The sequence below is a fragment of the Elgaria multicarinata genome, chromosome 17 (assembly GCF_023053635.1).
Source record: "Elgaria multicarinata webbii isolate HBS135686 ecotype San Diego chromosome 17, rElgMul1.1.pri, whole genome shotgun sequence".
In the NCBI taxonomy this organism is placed as follows: Eukaryota; Metazoa; Chordata; class Lepidosauria; order Squamata; family Anguidae; genus Elgaria; species Elgaria multicarinata.
This window is the reverse complement of record NC_086187.1, coordinates 5,776,210-5,793,785: the sequence shown is the minus strand read 5'-3', so window position 1 is coordinate 5,793,785 and position 17,576 is coordinate 5,776,210. Positions and strand designations below refer to the sequence as shown.

The window sequence follows — 17,576 nt, the reverse complement described above, 5'->3', positions numbered from 1 at the left end:
TCTAACAGGTCTAAGTTACAGGAGGGTAGATTTCGGATGAAGATTGCCTGTGTTGAACAGGGGGTTGGACTAGATGGCCACCAAGGCCCCTTTCAACTGTTATGGTTCAGTTATCTGTGATACTATGAGGTTTATGCTCACATTGGGGCTCTTTGGTTTATCCTCTGTGTGCATTGATTTGGAAATTCTTCAAATGTTTGAAAGTTGTATCATGTTGCATTTTAAGGTTTTAATATTTGCATTTTATCATGTGAACCCCCAGAGAGCTTTAGTTATTGGACAGTATAGAAATGTAATAAAATAATAATAATAATAATAATTAATAATAATAATAATAATAATAATAATAATAATAATAATAATAATAAGGCTTGTGCTCAGACCGATGCTGTACCTTCTGTGTGTCTGTGTGTCTGTGTGTCCCCACCCACAGCACTTCACATAACCCTGTTGTTTCCCTTTTGTGTTCCCTTCCATTCTGTAGATTTCTCCAAAGCATCGCTTGTGCATTAATCAGATCCTGCAAGCTGTGATCAAGTCAGCCAGTAGCATAGACTACAAACTGGCTAACGTCCTCATCAAACTGGCCGCTGAAGATATGCTGAGGACCACGGTAAGAGCCAAGATGACAAAACAGATGCCAAAAGTGGCCCTTCCAAGAAATTCCTGACATGTATGGGTGATAGCTTTCTCCTACAGAAAGTGGAGGAAGGAACTAGAGGATCGGCAATCCTTGACTTGATATTGACCAATAGGGATGACTTAGTGGATAAAGTGGCAGTTACGGGAACTCTGGGGGAAAGTGACCGCGTCATACTTGAAATCTTGATTATGAAGGAGACAAAAGTTGAGTGTAGGCATACACGTACTCTGGATTTTAGGAAAGCTGATTTTAATAAACTCAGAACTATGATAACTAAGGTCCCGTGGCAAATGAGCCTAATGAGAAAGGGAGTGCAGGATGGGTGGGAGTATCTAAAAAATGAAATTTTAAAGGCACAGTTACAAACAATTCCAACAAGGGGAAAAGATAGAAGACAACAGAGGAAACCAATGTGGCTCCACAAAAAGCTTAGAGATGACCTAAAAACAAAAAAGGATACATATAGGAAGTGGAAGGAAGGCCAGGCTACAAAAGAAGAGTACAGACAAGTGGCGCAGAAGTGCCGAAATGACATCAGGAAGGCTAAAGCTCAGAATGAGCTGAGATTAGCGAGGGATGCTAAAAGCAATAAAAAGGCTTTCTTCAGATATGTGAGTAGTAAAAGACAGAGGAAAGAAATGGTGGTTCAACTGCTTAATGAGGATGGCAAATTGATAACAGACGACAAAGAAAAGGCTGAAGTGCTCAATTCCTACTTTGCCTCTGTCTTCTCCCAAAAGCGGGTCTATGACCCCCCTGGAGAAAGTGAGGCAGAAGTTGAGGGGGCAGGATTGCAATTTGAGATTGATAAACAAATGGTCAAAGAACACCTAATTTCCTTGAATGAGTTCAAATCTCCAGGGCCCGATGAACTGCATCCTAGAGTAATGAAGGAGCCAGCGGAAGAACTCTCAGAACCTTTGTCTATTATCTTTGCAAAATCATGGAAGATGGGTGAGGTGCCGGACGACTGGAGGAGGGCTAACGTTGTCCCTATCTTCAAAAAGGGCAAAAAGGAGGAACCTGGGAACTACAGACCAGCCAGTCTGACATCCATCCCTGGGAAAATTCTGGAGCAGTTTATAAAGAAAATCTGTAAACACCTTGAAATCAATGCGGTGATCACTAGAAGCCAATATGGATTTGTCAGGAACAAGTCCTGTCAGACTAATTTGATCTCTTTTTTTGATCGGGTAACCTCCCTTGTGGACTGTGGGAATGCTGTGGATGTCATATATCTTGACTTCAGCAAAGCTTTTGACAAAGTGCCCCATGATATTCTGATTAACAAACTAGCTAAAAGCGGGCTAGATGCAACAACTATTAGGTGGGTTCACAGTTGGCTACAGAATCGGACTCAAAGAGTACTTATCAATGGAACCTTCTCAAACTGGGGAGAGGCAACGAGTGGGGTACCGCAGGGCTCAGTCCTGGGCCCAGTGCTCTTCAAAAAAATTATTAATGATTTGGACAAGGAGGTGCAGGGAACGCTTATCAAATTTGCAGATGACACCAAATTGGGTGGGATAGCTAATACCCTGGAAGACAGAAACAAACTTCAACGTGATCTTGATAGGCTAGAGTGCTGGGCTGAAAACAACAGAATGAAATTTAATAGGAACAAATGCCAAGTTCTACATTTAGGAAATAGAAACCAAAGGCAGTTACAAGATGGGGGATACTTGGCTCAGCAATACTACAAACGAGAAAGATCTTGGAATTGTTGTAGATCACAAGCTGAATATGAGCCAACAGTGCAATATGGGTGCAAGAAAGGCAAATGCTATTTTGGGCTGCATTAATAGAAGTATAGCTTCCAAATCACATGAGGTACTGGTTACTCTCTATTGCGTCCAGTTCTGGGCTCCACACTTCAAGAAGGACGCAGACAAGCTGGAGTGTGTTCAGAGGAGGGCAACCAGGATGATCAGGGGTCTGGAAACAAAGCCCTATGAAGAGAGACTGAAGGAACTGGGCATGTTTAGCCTGGAGAAGAGAAGATGGAGGGGAGACATGAGAGCACTCTTCAAATACTTAAAAGGTTGTCACACAGAGGAGGGCCAGGATCTCTTCTCGATCCTCCCAGAGTGCAGGACACGGAATAACGGGCTCAAGATAAAGGAAGCCAGATTCCAGCTGGACATCAGGAAAAACCTCCTGACTGTTAGAGCAGTACGACAATGGAATCAGTTGCCTGGTGAGGTTGTGGGCTCTCCCACACTAGAGGCCTTCAAGAGGCAGCTGGACAACCATCTGTCAGGGATGCTTTAGGGTGGATTCCTGCATTAAGCAGGGGGTTGGACTCGATGGCCTTGTAGGCCCCTTCCAACTTTGCTATTCTATGATTCTATGAAATATAGAGTGAGGCTCTTCTTCCCGCTCCATCCAACTAGCTTGTTTCCCAAACTTGAGCAGGTATATCTGAGATTCACCAGGGGGCGATCGACACCCGCGATTGGGTGCGAAAGGAGAGCAGCTTGAGGCCCTTTGCCACATCGTGGCCAGTCCACAGCCATCCAGCCACTTCCCTCTTGAGAAGCTGCATTTTCTCTGAAAGTCCTTTTACTCCAATCTTTTTACTGCAATCAATATGCTTCTAGTAAGAAGCTCCTGTATTCTGAAATCAGCATGTATTTATACAATTTTTTTGTGTAGAAGTTACCTCATAACTAATGTTATCAACTGTCCCATAAATTAGGGCTTACATCTCATTGTTGTTAAACATTCCTTTAAAAATTGGAATGTTCATATAGGTGTTTCACGTACACCTTTCTGGCTTGATGACATCAATTTTTAATTATACCTTCCAGATAATTTCCTTTACTCAAAATTTGCTAATTAAACTTCAGTCTATATTTTTTTCTAGACAAGCTTTTTGATGTGTATTCCTTACACAATATTTTTTGCTCATTAATTGATAAGCAGAAATTTTAAGTACACTTTTGACCTGGAATAATAAGACAGCCTCATACCTGTTCATTACTCAAATATCTTTTTGGCCTGAGTGATTGGCCTTTATATCAGCATTCTCTCTTTGAATACTATCCAGGTCATTTTGACCATTATTTCATGCCAGTTCCTCTAATGATGTTCTTAAAAGCCATGCTGGATCAGACCAAAGGCCTGTCTAGTCCATCATTCGGTGTGCACAGTGGCCAGCCAGGTGCCCCAGTGCGAAGCTTGCTAGGAAGACACGGGTGAATAGCACCCTCCCACTTGCATTCCCCAGAAACCTGGATGGAGAGAAATCCTGCCTCCAGTACTGGAGGTAATGTGCAGCCATCCTGACTGCAAGCCATGGATAGCCGCCTCTGCCTCCTCCTCCTCCTCCTCTTCCTCCTCCTCCATGGATTTCAAGACATGCAAGTTGGCAGGCCATCACTACAACTTGTGATAGCAACGTCCACAATTGACTTTGTGTGCTGTATGAAGAAGTTCTTCTCCAGAGGCTCATGGAGGGCATTCCGTGCCTGTGAGCTGGTGCCTCCCCCAGGAATACCCAGTCAGGGCCGGTCGTTGCTTCCTGCCCTCCCTGCCCAGTGAGACGTACAGTCATGGGGAGACGGGACTGATGGGGCTCCCCAGAGCTCAGGGCCCCTCGCTTCGACTGACCCAGAGCACCTCTGTCTTGTCTGGATGGAGTTTCAGTCATTGCTCGAGCGGGGAATCAGGCCAAAGCCACCGTGCAGAAAGGGGCAGCACCTGCCGGCCAGCCTTTCTCCAGGGACCCTCCTCCTAAGCCTGAGGTGCCGCCTTTTCCAGCCAGAGTGGGCCGACCCTTCCAAAGCGCCGCTGGGTCGCAGGCCGGCTGATAGGCTCTGTTCACTCCCAAGCAAAGCAGCGGAGCTTCTGGGGCTTCCGGGCATCAGTGCCCCCCTTCCCCCCCCCGGGCAAGTGTCTATTTTCAGTGGTGACACCAAGTTAGGGAATCCCTTTCCCAAATTCCTGCCTGGCACCTATGTTGTGCTTTTGCCTCAAAACTTTTTAAGCTTCTAATGTTAAAAAAAACAAACACCACTTTTGGTTTTTTCAAAACTTTTCTGAAGTTTTGAAATTTCTGGTGAGTTTGCTATAGTGACTGGTTATAGGCTGTGTTAGATTTTATGGCTTTCTAGTCTTCTTGGTATATTTGATAGTTTCATCTTTTATTGTAAGCCAATAAAATATGTTTTGATAATTGGGTAGCCTAAGAATGTGGTTAGGAAAGGAATAGGCTAGTGTGACTCCGCCACTCCAGCAGGGCAAGAGTCCCGTCCACTCAGAGGAGCGGCGCTGTGGCTATTGCTGTGCCACGTTCCACCCGACTCCGTTGCTCAGGAGAAGCCATTGCTGGCAAGAGCAGACACGAGAGGCGGGTGCTGCCGGTGCCGGCAGTGCGTGCAACTCTCAGATTGCTCCCAGCGTGACGCTTCTGCCTCCCCCCACCCCCCGGTTGCTGCAGGATCTTCAGGACCTGTATCAGGACGCGGCTGGTGACATCCTGGTGGCCTTGTGGAGCCACTTCCCGGCAGACGTGTTGACCAAGCTCCTGGAGGGCTTCCGAGGCCGGCTGCTCCCGTACCGTAGCATCCTCTGTGTCTTGGGGAAACTGGCAAACAAAGGTACAAACCACCATTCTCCCAGAGACCCTTGCGCTGAGTCCGCTTGTCGTGGGAACAGGGTTGATCTAATTCAAAGGGCCTCCTCTGTTTGGGATCAGGGTTGCTCCGAGGAAGCTGGGGTGGCAGGCGGGGACGGGCTGTGAAATGCCTGTGCAGCCCAGTGGGCCTGGCACAGCAGCTCAGCCAAGGGTCCACCTGCTGTATCAGCAGGCATATTTATTTTGCACAGTCCAGCGGGCACGTTGGACGTTTGAGCTCTGACTTTGTAAATCCTTGAGCCATAAGCTTGTAGAGTGCCATCAGCATTGAGCCTATGCTGGAAAGGAAGGCCCCTTCTCCACAGAGCCATCTAAGGCCACCCATAATATCTGTTGCGCACCTTGGCCCTGAACGATTCCCTTCCTCACCTGCACAGCTTTCACCGAGAGTGACACCTTCAAGATCGACGTGTGGGAGCAGAAGCTGGTGGAGGTATGGTGAGGGCTCTTCTTCCTTGGCCAGGTTCCCACTGAATCTGGCCTGGGCTTTTTCCCACCTTGGAAAAGGGGCCAGGAGTTATTAGCGGGCACAGGCGGGAGGCGGGTGCATCGCTGAGTCCTCCTGCATTGCCATGGCCAGCGAGGGCTTGCAATGGTCTCCGTCCCTCACCACAGTTCTGAGCCCATTGGAGTTTCGTGCTATGTGACTTGGGGACACCACCACCACCCGCTAAGGCGAGCAGATTCCTTTGGGCACAACTGAATGGAGGTGGCATGAGGGTGGGTGGGTGGGTGGTAGGAATAAGGGAGGCCCAGAGGGGATGTTTGCTGGGGTGGCCCCTGCTTGAAGTGCCCCCCAGCATCCTCCGGCTGAGGAGCAGCTGATGCGGGGGGGGGGGGAGCCAAGGTCTCTTCCTGCTTCCCACTCCACGTGCGCCCCACAGCCAGCCAGCCACTCCATCGGAAGTCAGCGTAGACGGCCAACCACGGAGAGGCATTCCGCTGCGTTCATCGCTTGTCCCCCGAGGCTTCCCTCCTCCATAGCGCGTGTCCCCACCCCCCACCCCCACGGGCTAGTAGGAGAGGTGTTCTTTGCTGGCAGAGATGGATGCAAGACAGGACCAAGCCACAGGTGATCGGATTTGAAGAGATCAGGCCAGGGAAGGAGATGGAATGAAGGGAAACCACCCGCCCTCAGCTTGCTGCTGCTGCTGCTGCTGCTTTAGTGGCCATGTGATGGGGAGAAGCCTAGAATCATAGAATAGCAGAGTTGGAAGGGGCCTCCAAGGCCATCGAGTCCAACGCCCTGCTCAAGGCAGGAATCCACCCTAAAGCATCCCTGACAGGTGGTTGTCCAGCCTTGTGCTCTCCTTGTGAGCTGCAGCCTTTGAGGCGTCTGAGCTGATCACTGTGGGCCGCGGGGAGGGGGACTCACTTGAAGATAGTAGCGTACTTTATGCCGAAAAAGGTATCTTGACATCTTCCTTCCTTCCTTCCTTCCTTCCTTCCTTCCTTCCTTCCTTCCTTCCCTCGGGGCAGAAGAGGCTTAGCTGCAGCAGTTGCTTTAGTGCCTGTTTTCTTCTCCCACCATTTTTGGCTGGTGACCCTAGAAAACCACTGTAGCCATCATTGGACCCAGAGTGCACAAGACCTTTATCTGCCCCAGCGAGAGGAAGGAAAGATGCGTGTGGAAACGACGCCTTGGGCGTAGGAGATGTCTGCCATAAGAACATCCCCACCTGTGAGCCCCGTTTTGTGGCCTCGGCCCACGCTTGGGGCATTCGTCCCTTGCTGGGCGCCACCACCTCCGGAGGCCAACTGCTGAGCTGGACGAGCCTCAGCCGGACCCAGCAAGCGGTTGGCCTGATTTCCCCACTTCTTCCTGACAGTTTGTGGAGCGGCTCTTGATCGATGTCACGGATAAGGCTTGCTTTCAGGAACTCCATCAGGAGCTAGTGAAAGGGGACACAAAATGCGACAGCCAAAGCCCTGAAAAGGTGAGTAGCTGCATCTAGCGTTCTGCTCTCTGGGCCCCAGGAGGAGGGCCCGCCGGCTGCCAGCCACGATGTTTGTGGGAGATGTGGCTCTCTGCCTTCCGTGATGTCAGCAAGGTTTGGCGGGGGTAACCACGGTCAGTTCTGTGCTGGCTACCCTTAGAGAAGGTATCGCATGGAGGTTCTCAAGTCCACCACCACCACAAGTCCTAGCGTAGCCTCACTAGACAATGCCAGGACTGAGGCCCAGAATTTGGCCATTTGGTGGGTACCTCCAGGGCTCAACATGTTTCAACCCTGGACGCTGCTTTAGCATCAGTTTTCAGCCTGGGGATTGTATTATTATAATCAGAGTAATAACAGCAGTAGAAGGACTAAGATATTGTGTGTGAAGAATGCTGGTCCCTTGCTGACACTCTAAAGGATTCGTGGTGTGTGTGTTTTCCTCAGGAAAGTGAAACTGGAAGTATTGCCATGCTTTTTGTCAGTAGTAGTTAGGCCTTCCCTCTCAGTCAGTTGCATCAGCAGAAAATTGTGCTCTGTTTGTTCATCTCAATTTGGTATAAAATAAGAGAATAAAAAGAAAATCTCTAGTCCTTATTTGCAGAGAAGCTGTTCTGGTGGGATCTGGTCTGCAACACCCTTGATCACTGAGAAGCCCCAGCTAGTCCCCACACACCGGGGCGGGGAGGCGGGGAATTGTAGACAAGATTATCTGCTTCTAGTTTGAAAATATATTTTGGACTTGAGAAGAAAATAGTGAATAATCTCTCATAGAAACATAGAATAGTAGAGCCAGAAGGGGCCTATAAGGCCATCGAGTCCAACCCACTGCTCAGTGCAGGAATCCACACTAAAGCATCTCTGACAGACGGCTGTCCAGCTGCCTCTTGAATGCCTCTAGAGTGGGAGAGCCCACAACCTCCCTAGGTCACTGGTTCCATTGTGGTACTGCTCTAACAGTATGGAGGTTTTTCCTGGTGTTCAGCCAGAATCTGGCTTCCTGTAACTTCAGTCCATTATTCTGTGTCCTGCACTCTGGGAGGATCGAGAAGAGATCCTGCCCTTCCTCTGTGTGACAACCTTTCAAGTATTGGAAGAGTGCTCTCATGTCTCCCCTCAGTCTTCTCTCCTCCAGGCTAAACCTGCCCAGTTCTTTCAGTCTCTCCACATAGGGCTTTGTTTCCAGACCCCTGATCATTATCGTTGCCCTCCTCTGAACCCCCTCCAGCTTATCTGCATCCTTCTTGAAGTGTGGTGTCCAGAACTGGATGCAATACTCAAGATGAGGCCTAATCAGTGCTGAATAGAGGGGAACCAGTACCTCGCGCAATTTGGAAGCTATATGTCTATGAATGCAGCCCAAACTAGCATTTGCTTTTTTTGCAGCCACATCACACTGTTGGCTCATATTCAGTTTGTGATCTACAACAATTCCAAGGGTGTTAGCTATCCCATCCAATTTTATGTCATCTGCAGATTTGATAAACATTTCCTGCACCTCCTCGTCCAAGTCATTAATAACAATGTTGAAGAGCACTGATCACAGGACTGAGCCCTGTGGTACCCCGCTCATTACCTCCCCCCAGTTTGAAAAAGTGCCATTGATAAGCACTCTTTGTGTCCAATTCTGTAGCCAACTGTGGATCCACCTAATAGTTCTTCCATCTAGCCCACTTTTAGCTAGTTTGCTAATCAGAATGTCATGTGGTACTTTGTCAAAAGCTTTGCTGAAGTCAAGATATATTATGTCTACAGCATTCCCATAGTCCACAAGGATGTGATCAGATTGGTTTGGCAGGATTTGTTATTGGCAAGTCCATGGTGGCTTCTAGTAATCAATGCATTGTTTTATAAACTGCTCCAAAAATGTCCCAGGGATGGATGTCAGACTGACTGAGCTGCATTTGCCAGGTTCCTCCTTTTTGCCCTTTTTGAAGGTATGGACAACATTAACCCTCCTTCCATCATCCAGCACTTCACCCGTCTTCCATGATTTCACAAAGACAATAGTCAGTGGTTCTGAGGGTTCTTCTGCCAGTTCTTTTATTACTCTAGGATGCCATTCATTGGGACCTGGAGATCTGAACTCATTCAAAGAAATTAGGTGTTCCGTGACCATTTGTTTATCAGTCTCAAGCTTCAATCTTGCCCCTTCAGCTTGTACATTTTTGCCCGGGGGGCGGGGTCATAGATCTGCTTTTGGGAGAAAACTGAACCAAGGTAGGAATTGAGCACTTTGGATTTTTCTTTGTCATCTGTTATCAATTTGCCATCCTTGTTGAGTAGCTGAACCACCATGTCTTTCCTGTCTTTTACTATGCCCGTTCCTGAAGAAAGATTTTTTGTTGCTTTTAGCATCCCTCGCTAGCCTCGGCTGATTCGCAGCTTTAGCCTTCCTATTCCATTGCTTCCTTCCCTTGAACCCAAAAAGGAGACTAAGTTATAGACTTGAACTGTGGTGATACCTCTTACTCTAGCTCTGGGTGTCAAAGGTCCATGTTCTCCTCTGATTGTGTTAGTGACATCTTTTAAGGAATAAAGAGGCCGGGCTCCCTTAGTACCCCTGTGGGATGATGTGTGACATGATTGTGGACTGACGCTTTTGGAACAGCTAACAAGATCATTCTTAAAAGAGCCGGGCAATTGAAGAACAAAGCGCCCCTAAAGGCAGAGAGAGGGCCAGGAGCCCTTGGAGCCCTTGGAGACCAAAGCCTCCAGCTACAGTGACTTGAGAGTCCGTGTCCTTTTGCGCTGGGGCCCACTCATATCCATCCAGGAGGTGCCACTGCCCTTTAACTCTGAGGAGAGTCCCTCAGCCTCGTCTAGTGAATAGGGAGACCAGGGGAGCCATTCCCAACTGGCTCCTTGTGTCAAAGCGGAGGTGCTGCCCGTAGTGAGCTGGAGCATCCAGAAAGGCTTTCTTGGCATGTCGATTCATCCTGCCAGTTGCTCCCAGTCAGGGCTGCTGGGGTAGTTGGGTTTCCACTTTAGCTGCAGGACTGGAATCCACTGCCAGTCCCAGCTGGCACCAGTGGTGCTGCTCCTGATCCAGTTGCCTGCTCCATCTTGTGCCTCCAAGAGCCGACAGCAGGAGCAGCAGGACACCTTCATGCTCTCTGACCGGGTGTCTGGGCATTGCCCAGCTAAAGGTGCAAGGTGGCAGGTGGAGGTCCAAGATGAACATGCCCGGTTCTTTCAGTCTCTCTTCATAGGGCTTTGTTTCCAGACCCCTGATCATCCTAGTTGCCCTCCTCTGAACACGCTCCAGAAGGATGCAGACAAGCTGGAGCGTGTTCAGAGGAGGGCAACCAGGATGATCAGAGGTCTGGAAACAAAGCCCTATGAAGAGAGACTGAAAGAACTGGGCATGTTTAGCCTGGAGAAGAGAAGATGGAGGGGAGACATGAGAGCACTCTTCAAATACTTAAAAGGTGGTCACACAGAGGAGGGCCAGGATCTCTTCTCGATCCTCCCAGAGTGCAGGACACGGAATAACGGGCTCAAGATAAAGGAAGCCAGATTCCAGCTGGACATCAGGAAAAACCTCCTAACTGTTAGAGCAGTACGACAATGGAACCAGTTACCTAGGGTGGTGGTGGGCTCTCCCACACTAGAGGCCTTCAAGAGGCAGCTGGACAAGCATCTGTCAGGGATGCTTTAGGGTGGATTCCTGCATTGAGCAGGGGGTTGGACTCGATGGCCTTGTAGGCCCCTTCCAACTCTGCTATTTTATGATTCTATGAATACACAGAGAGAGAATAGTCTCAGAGGCTACAAATGAATTTATTGCTGAAAAGACCAATAATAATAATAATAATAATAATAATAATAATAATAATAATAATAATAATTCTTACCCACCTCTCTGTTTGGATTGAGGCAGGGAACAACAATAAGTATAAAATACATAAAACTGAATTAAAAACAAAGTATACATTACTAAAACAGTCTAAAAACATCCTAAAATTCCACTGGATAGGCTTGCCGGAATAGATCAGTCTTTATAGCTTTCTTAAATGCTAAAAGACTGTTAAGTTGATGAGTCTTCTCCGGCAGGCCATTCCACAGTCTGGGAGCAACAGAAGAGAAGGTCCTCCAGGTAAGGTCCTCTGATGTGTTTCAACCTCTAGTTTTTTTATATCCAGGTGCCTGATCTGGTCCTCCTCCTCCTTCTTCCTCCTACAGATCTTCCTCTACCAGTACTATGGAGCCATCCTGCGTACCTCAGATGACTCTCAGTTAGTCCAAGAGCAACTCTGCAGTATCCTGTCCCTGTCCCACCGAGGACCTTTGGAAGCAATGGTGAGATGGTGATGATGCCGGTGACAATGACACACCTGCTCTTCTCCTGGGAAAGAGAATGGGGCCCTATTGGTAGACAGAGCCTCACACCTCCAGCCTATTCCAGACCTGGAACAAGTGAGACAAAATAGCCCAGGGTGTTGCGAGGTGGAGTGTGGGAGAGAACCTTCAGGTGGGGCAAGCCCACAGGAGGGGACCTCCCACCATCAGGGTTCTCCTCCTGGGACAAAGGAGCCTCTTCTCAGCGTCGTTGTCCTACTTTGGCTGTAGCAAGCTCTAAATGCAGTGGCGTCAGCAAACAGGCCTACAGATGATCGGCTGAGGGGGTTCAGATTACAACAGCTGTGGTCTAAATCCAGGCAGCGGTCAGAACACAGGCAGGCAGTTAGACGAGAGGATCAGGCGACAACAGGAGTGGCCACCATAACAGGCAAGAGGTCAAACGCAGTGAATCAGTCTGGTACATTACACAGTCCAGAACCAGGGTCATTAGGCAGTCCAAAAGGTCCAGAAACTGAGCATCAATCACAGGCAAGGTTCAGGAGGCAAAGTACACAGTAGAGGCAGGATGGACCAGGTTGTTCCAACGTTGGCTGGGTTTTCAGTGAAGGCTCTCAAACCCCAGACCTGCTGGACTCCACCCAGAGCTCAGCTGTAGCAATCAGAGCTTCCTATCCAGAGGCCTACGAGCCTGTTGCTTGCGGGGACAACACTCCTGGGGGTCAGGGGTTTTCTCAGCCTCTGCCTCAAAGACAGGCTCCCTTTCTCCTGACAGGGATGTCTCTGCAACCACCTCTCCCAAAGGCTCAGGTTCCTCTGGGTCTGGTGGCAGTCCCTCGTCTGGGCGGGGGGGGGGGGGCGTAGCAGTTGTGTGCATTTCCACTTCATACAGAATATGAATAGGGGAAAGGCTTTTGCCAAGTAGTGCCAGAGAAAAGCTTGAATGCCCATGCACAAAGTAGGTTTCATTGCTGGGGTGGGGGGATAAATTCGCCCTTGCTTCTGCTTTGGAAATCCCATGACTCTCTTGCGTCATCCTTCCCCTGATTTATTTATTTATTGTTTACTTATTTAAAACAGTAAGATCCCACCCTATATCATTAAGATCTCAGAGCGGCGTACAGATAAAAGCATACAGTATAAAACTATAAATATGTACAGTTAAAAACAAATTAAACCATGAACCAAGTTAAAACAATATATAATTTAAAAGCAGTAAAAGCAGTTAAAACAGTTAAAACAATGTGCCATCTTTGTGAGTTTAACCATCAAAGGCTTTGTTAAAAAGCCATGTTTTCACTTGGCGCCGGAATAAAATCAGTGTTGGCGCCAGTCGGGCCTCCAAGGGGAGGGCATTCCACAGTGGGGGTGCCACCACAGAGAAAGCCCTCTCCCGTGTCCCATCATAGCATATATGTTGCATTGGTGGGATGCGGAGAAGGGCTTCTCCAACAGATCTCAGGTCAGGCAGGCATATATAAGGAGAGGTGCTCTCTCAAGTATCGAGTCCCAAGCCGTTTAGGGCTTTAAACGTCATTACCAACACCTTGAATTCCGACCAGAAGCGTATAGGCAGCCAGTGCAGTTCCTTTAAGACCAGTGTTATGTGGTCTCTGTAAGATGTACCCGCCAGCAGTCTAGCTGCTGCACTAGCTGCAACTTCCTCATCATCTTCAAGGGCAGCCCTATGTAGAGTGCATTGCAATAGTCTAATCGGGAAGTTACCAGTGCATGCAATACTGTGGCTAGGTTGTCCCTGTTTAGGAAAGGCCGTAGCTGGCGGATCAGCCGAAGCTGACCCCAAGTACTCCATGCCACAGAGTCCACCTGGGCCTCCAGTGACAATGATGGGTCTAGGAGTACTCCCAAGCTACGTACCTGCTCCTTCAGAAGGAGCGCCACCTCCTCCAGAACAGGTCACTTACCCAATTCCCAGACTCGGGAACCACCAATCCACAGAGCTTCCGTCTTATCAGGATTCAGCTTCAGTTTATTGGCCCTCATCCAGCCCATTACAGCCTCCAGGCACTGGTCCAGCACCTTCACAGCCCCAGCTGACTCCAACGACAAGGAGAAGTAGAGCTGAGCATCATCAGCATACTGATGGCACCCAACCCCCAAACCCCTAATGACCTCACCCAACGGCTTCATATAGAACAGCATGGGGGATAGAATAGAACCCTGTGGTACCCCACAGCTTAATTGCCATACGGTGGAACAGGAATCCCCCAATACCACTCTCTGGGATCGGTCCCACAAGTAGGAGCAGAACCACTGTAACACAGTGCCTCCTACTCCCATCTCGCAGAGCCGATCCAGTAAGATACCATGATCAATGGTATCAAAAGCCGCCGAGAGATCCAGGAAGATCAACAGGGTAGGACCCACCCTTTCATCTGGAGTAGGTTGTCAGTCAGAACCTCCAAGGCTGTTTCAGTGCCGTGCCCTGGCCTGAAACCAGACTGAGAAGGGTCCAGATAATCCGTTTCTTCCAAGAACGTCTGAAGTTGCCCGGCCGCCACCTGCTCAAGCACCTTGCCCAAAAAGGGGATATTAGCGATGGGGCGGTAGTTCTCACATACCTCTGGGAGGGCCTCTTCAGGAGATGGCGCACTGCAGCCTCTTTCAAGGCAGCAGGCACCACTCCCTGACAGAGGGAGGCATTTACCACCCCCTGGACCTACCCAACCAATCCACCTCTGCTAGATAGAATTAGCCAGGATGGGCAAGGGTCAAGCTTACATGGGGTGGGACGGACTGATTCAAGTGTCTTGTCAACAAATGGAACTGATCCAAAAAAACATGATTAAACGGGGCACTGTACACCTCCCCAGGCTCTGCGATAACTGTGGCATCAACTTCTGAGTGAGCACGAGCAATTTTCTCCTCGAAGTGCCTAGCAAATTTATTACAGCAGGTTCCCAAGGGTTCCCAATCCTGGTTTCCCAGAGCCCCAGCCTCCTCCCAACAGGCTCTTCACCACCTGGAATAATTCTGCTGGGTGGCATTTTGAGGATCAGATTGAGAAGGCAGAGTAAGATTCTTTTGCCCTCCTCACTGCCGCGTAATAGGCACAACAACGGAGAGTCTTTGCTGATCTTCTGTCGTACTCCCTCCGAGACCTACGCCACCTGCACTCTAGCTGTCGTCCAGCCTGTTCCATTGCCCGTAGATCTTCTGTAAACCCAGGGGAATTACGGGCTCCACAGCACAGGAGTGGGTGCTTGGGAGCGATTGCATCGTTGGCCTGTCCCATCTCACCATTCCATCGTGAGACCAAGGCCTCGGCCGAATTGCCAGCCCTATCAGCTGGAAAATCCCCCAGAGCATTCAGGAACCCTTCAGATTCCATCAGTCTCTGGGGGCAGACCGTCTTAATGGGTCCCCCGCCCCTGCAGGGAGGATCTGCTGCCGGCAAACCAAATTTCACAAGGGAATGATCTGTCCCATCTGTGTGCCCCCAAGGGCCGGGTCCCAGAGCGGACAGAAAGGGGCTGGAGGACAAGAGGCTTTTGGACACACGCCTACTCTCCAGACTCCTGACAAATTTATTTATCTTCCCCGCTCCCCAATCGCTTACCTCTCTCAGCTCACCAGGGGCAGGATTAAACCGTCCCCTCTGCATCAATGGTCTTGGATCAGAAAGCGTGGGAAGCCCCACCTTCCAAGTGTTTGGGGGCTGAGGGTGCCCTGGGAGGATCGAGCGACGGACTTCCAGGGAGTACCGGACAGTTCAGCCATTGCCTGGAAAGAAAACAGCCAGGCTGATCTCTTAGATACGAGAGGGGATTCCGCACTTAACCCCACCCCCTTCGTCCCTCCCCCCCCCCCCATGTGCACAAGTCAGTATTGCTCCTGGTAAAAACCAGCAGTAGCACTTTTCTCACTTGAGAATACACCGGATTGAATGGGAAGGGGGAGCAGGTGTTCATGTTTTGCCTGCATCATGAAGGGGCCGCTGCAGCCACCACCACTGCTCTCCCCCCCCGCCCCCGCAACCCTGGCCCCACTGCCCATCTGCTTAGGCATCCCTGAGACATGGAGCTGAGCACAGCTGGGCTCCACCATGTACTAGTGAAACACCAGTAGGATGCACCTCCCAAGAGCAAAAAGGAGACGGGGCAATAGGTCAAAGGAGGAAACACTCCCACCCGATCCTCGTCCCTAGCAATGTCAACACCGCACCGCTCAACACCCGCCTACACGAAGTGGGACGTAGCGCGATGGCAGGAATAACACAGGGAGGCGATGGCAGTTTCATTGCGTGACCACAAGAATACCGCATTTTCCTCATTCCCAAATAATACCAGGAAAAGGGGGAGGAGGAGTGAGACAGCAGCTGCATGGCAATGACAGCGTGTAAAGCATGCCGGAAAAGCCATGAACCACAATGGCCATGGGTGGGGTGAGGTGGGGGGAAACCGGTAAGAAGGAGCCTGAAGATATTCCACCATTTCCCAGTTTGCTCCAACTCCTTGGTGGGAGGAAGTGCAAGAGCTCCTGGCGAGTTTCTGACCAGGCCATTAGCAAGAACTGGCTTATTCCCCCTCATAGAATCATAGAATAGTAAGAGTTGGAAGGGGCCTACAAGGCCATCGAGTCCAATCCCCCACTCAGTGCAGGAATCCACCCTGAAGCACCCCTGACAGAGGGTTGTCCAGCTGCCTCTGGAAGGCCTCTAGTGTGGAAGAGCCCACCACCTCCCTAGGTCACTGGCTCCATTGTCGTACTGCTCTAACACTCAGGAAGTTTTTCCTGATCTCCAGCTGGAATCTGGCTTCCTGTAATTTGAGCCCGTGATTCCGTGCCCTGCACTCTGGGGGGATCGAGAAGAGATCCTGGCCCTCCTCTGTGTGACAACTGCTCAAGTATTTGAAGAGTTCTATCATGTCTCCCCTCAGTCTTCTCTTCTCCAGGCTAAACATTTTTGTGAACCGCCCAGAGAGCTCCAGCTATTGGGCGGTATAGAAATGTAATAAATAAATAAATAAACAGGCCCCGTTGTTTCAGTCTCTCTTCATAGGGCTTTGTTTCCAGACCCCTGATCATCCTGGTTGCCTTCCTCGCATCCTGGTAGCCCTTCCATGGCTGCAAGGAAAGGCTAAAGCCCCTCCACTCTTTTCTTGCCCTAGTTCTGAGTAGGTTAATAAAATACTGAGTCAAGGGACATAAATATAAAGAATTAAAATGGCATAATATTAAAAAGTGCAAATGTTAAAAACATTGTAACGGGGATATATTGTGACACAATATACAGATAAAATACTGTAGTAATTGTCATTTGTGTCTGACATTACTACAGTATTTAGCATTACAGCATATAGGTTTTATGTACTTAAGTTTTTATCTGTATATTAATAAAATAAATAGAACCATAATATAAAATCTCTAAAAACTACAAATAGGCCAAATGTGTGTCGACTCCCATCTTTGTCAGTGGCTTACAAGAAGTTCTGTGGCCTAAACTCTCATTGGAAAACCTTTCATTGGCAGGCCAAGTGAATCCATCCATGTGTCTTGAACATGGATATGGGCTCTCCCACACTGGAGGCCTTCAGGAGGCAGCTGGACCACCATCTGTCAGGGATGCTTTCGGGTGGATTCCTGCCTTGAGCAGGGGGTGGGACTCGATGGCCTTGTGGGGCCCTTCCGACTCTGCTATTCTATGATTCTATGAAATGTTCTTTATGGGTAAGCAGGTGCTTGATAATATAAGGCATCTCTAAAAGAGCGATTTTTAGCACGCTTGTGGCTGGCCATTTATTGATTGATTGCATTTCTATACCACCCAATAGCCGAAGCTTCCTGGTAGGTTCACACATATTAAAACCATTCAAAGTATAAAACAAACAGAATAAAAACATGATATAAAATACAATATAAAACCACAGCCAAGATAAAATCAGCAGCAGTGCAGAAATACAAATTTATCACACAAATTTAAAACAGCAAAATTAAAATTAAATTTATAGCCTGTTAAAATGCTGAGAGAATGAAAAGGTCTTCACCTGGTGTCCAAAAGAGTATAGTGTAGGTGCCAGGTGAACCTCCTTAG

General features: G+C 48.9%; 1 protein-coding gene across 1 annotated transcript in view; it reads left to right on the top strand.

The window, feature by feature from the left end:
- LOC134410256 (maestro heat-like repeat family member 5) overlaps nt 1–17,576 on the top strand; it is a 60,612-nt gene that overhangs the window by 5,684 nt on the left and 37,352 nt on the right. Inside the window, exons 4-8 of the mRNA XM_063143427.1 lie at nt 485–613; nt 5,085–5,244; nt 5,660–5,715; nt 7,112–7,219; nt 11,405–11,521. Coding sequence (XP_062999497.1) covers nt 485–613; nt 5,085–5,244; nt 5,660–5,715; nt 7,112–7,219; nt 11,405–11,521 — 570 coding nt within the window. The remainder of the gene's footprint in view (nt 1–484; nt 614–5,084; nt 5,245–5,659; nt 5,716–7,111; nt 7,220–11,404; nt 11,522–17,576) is intronic.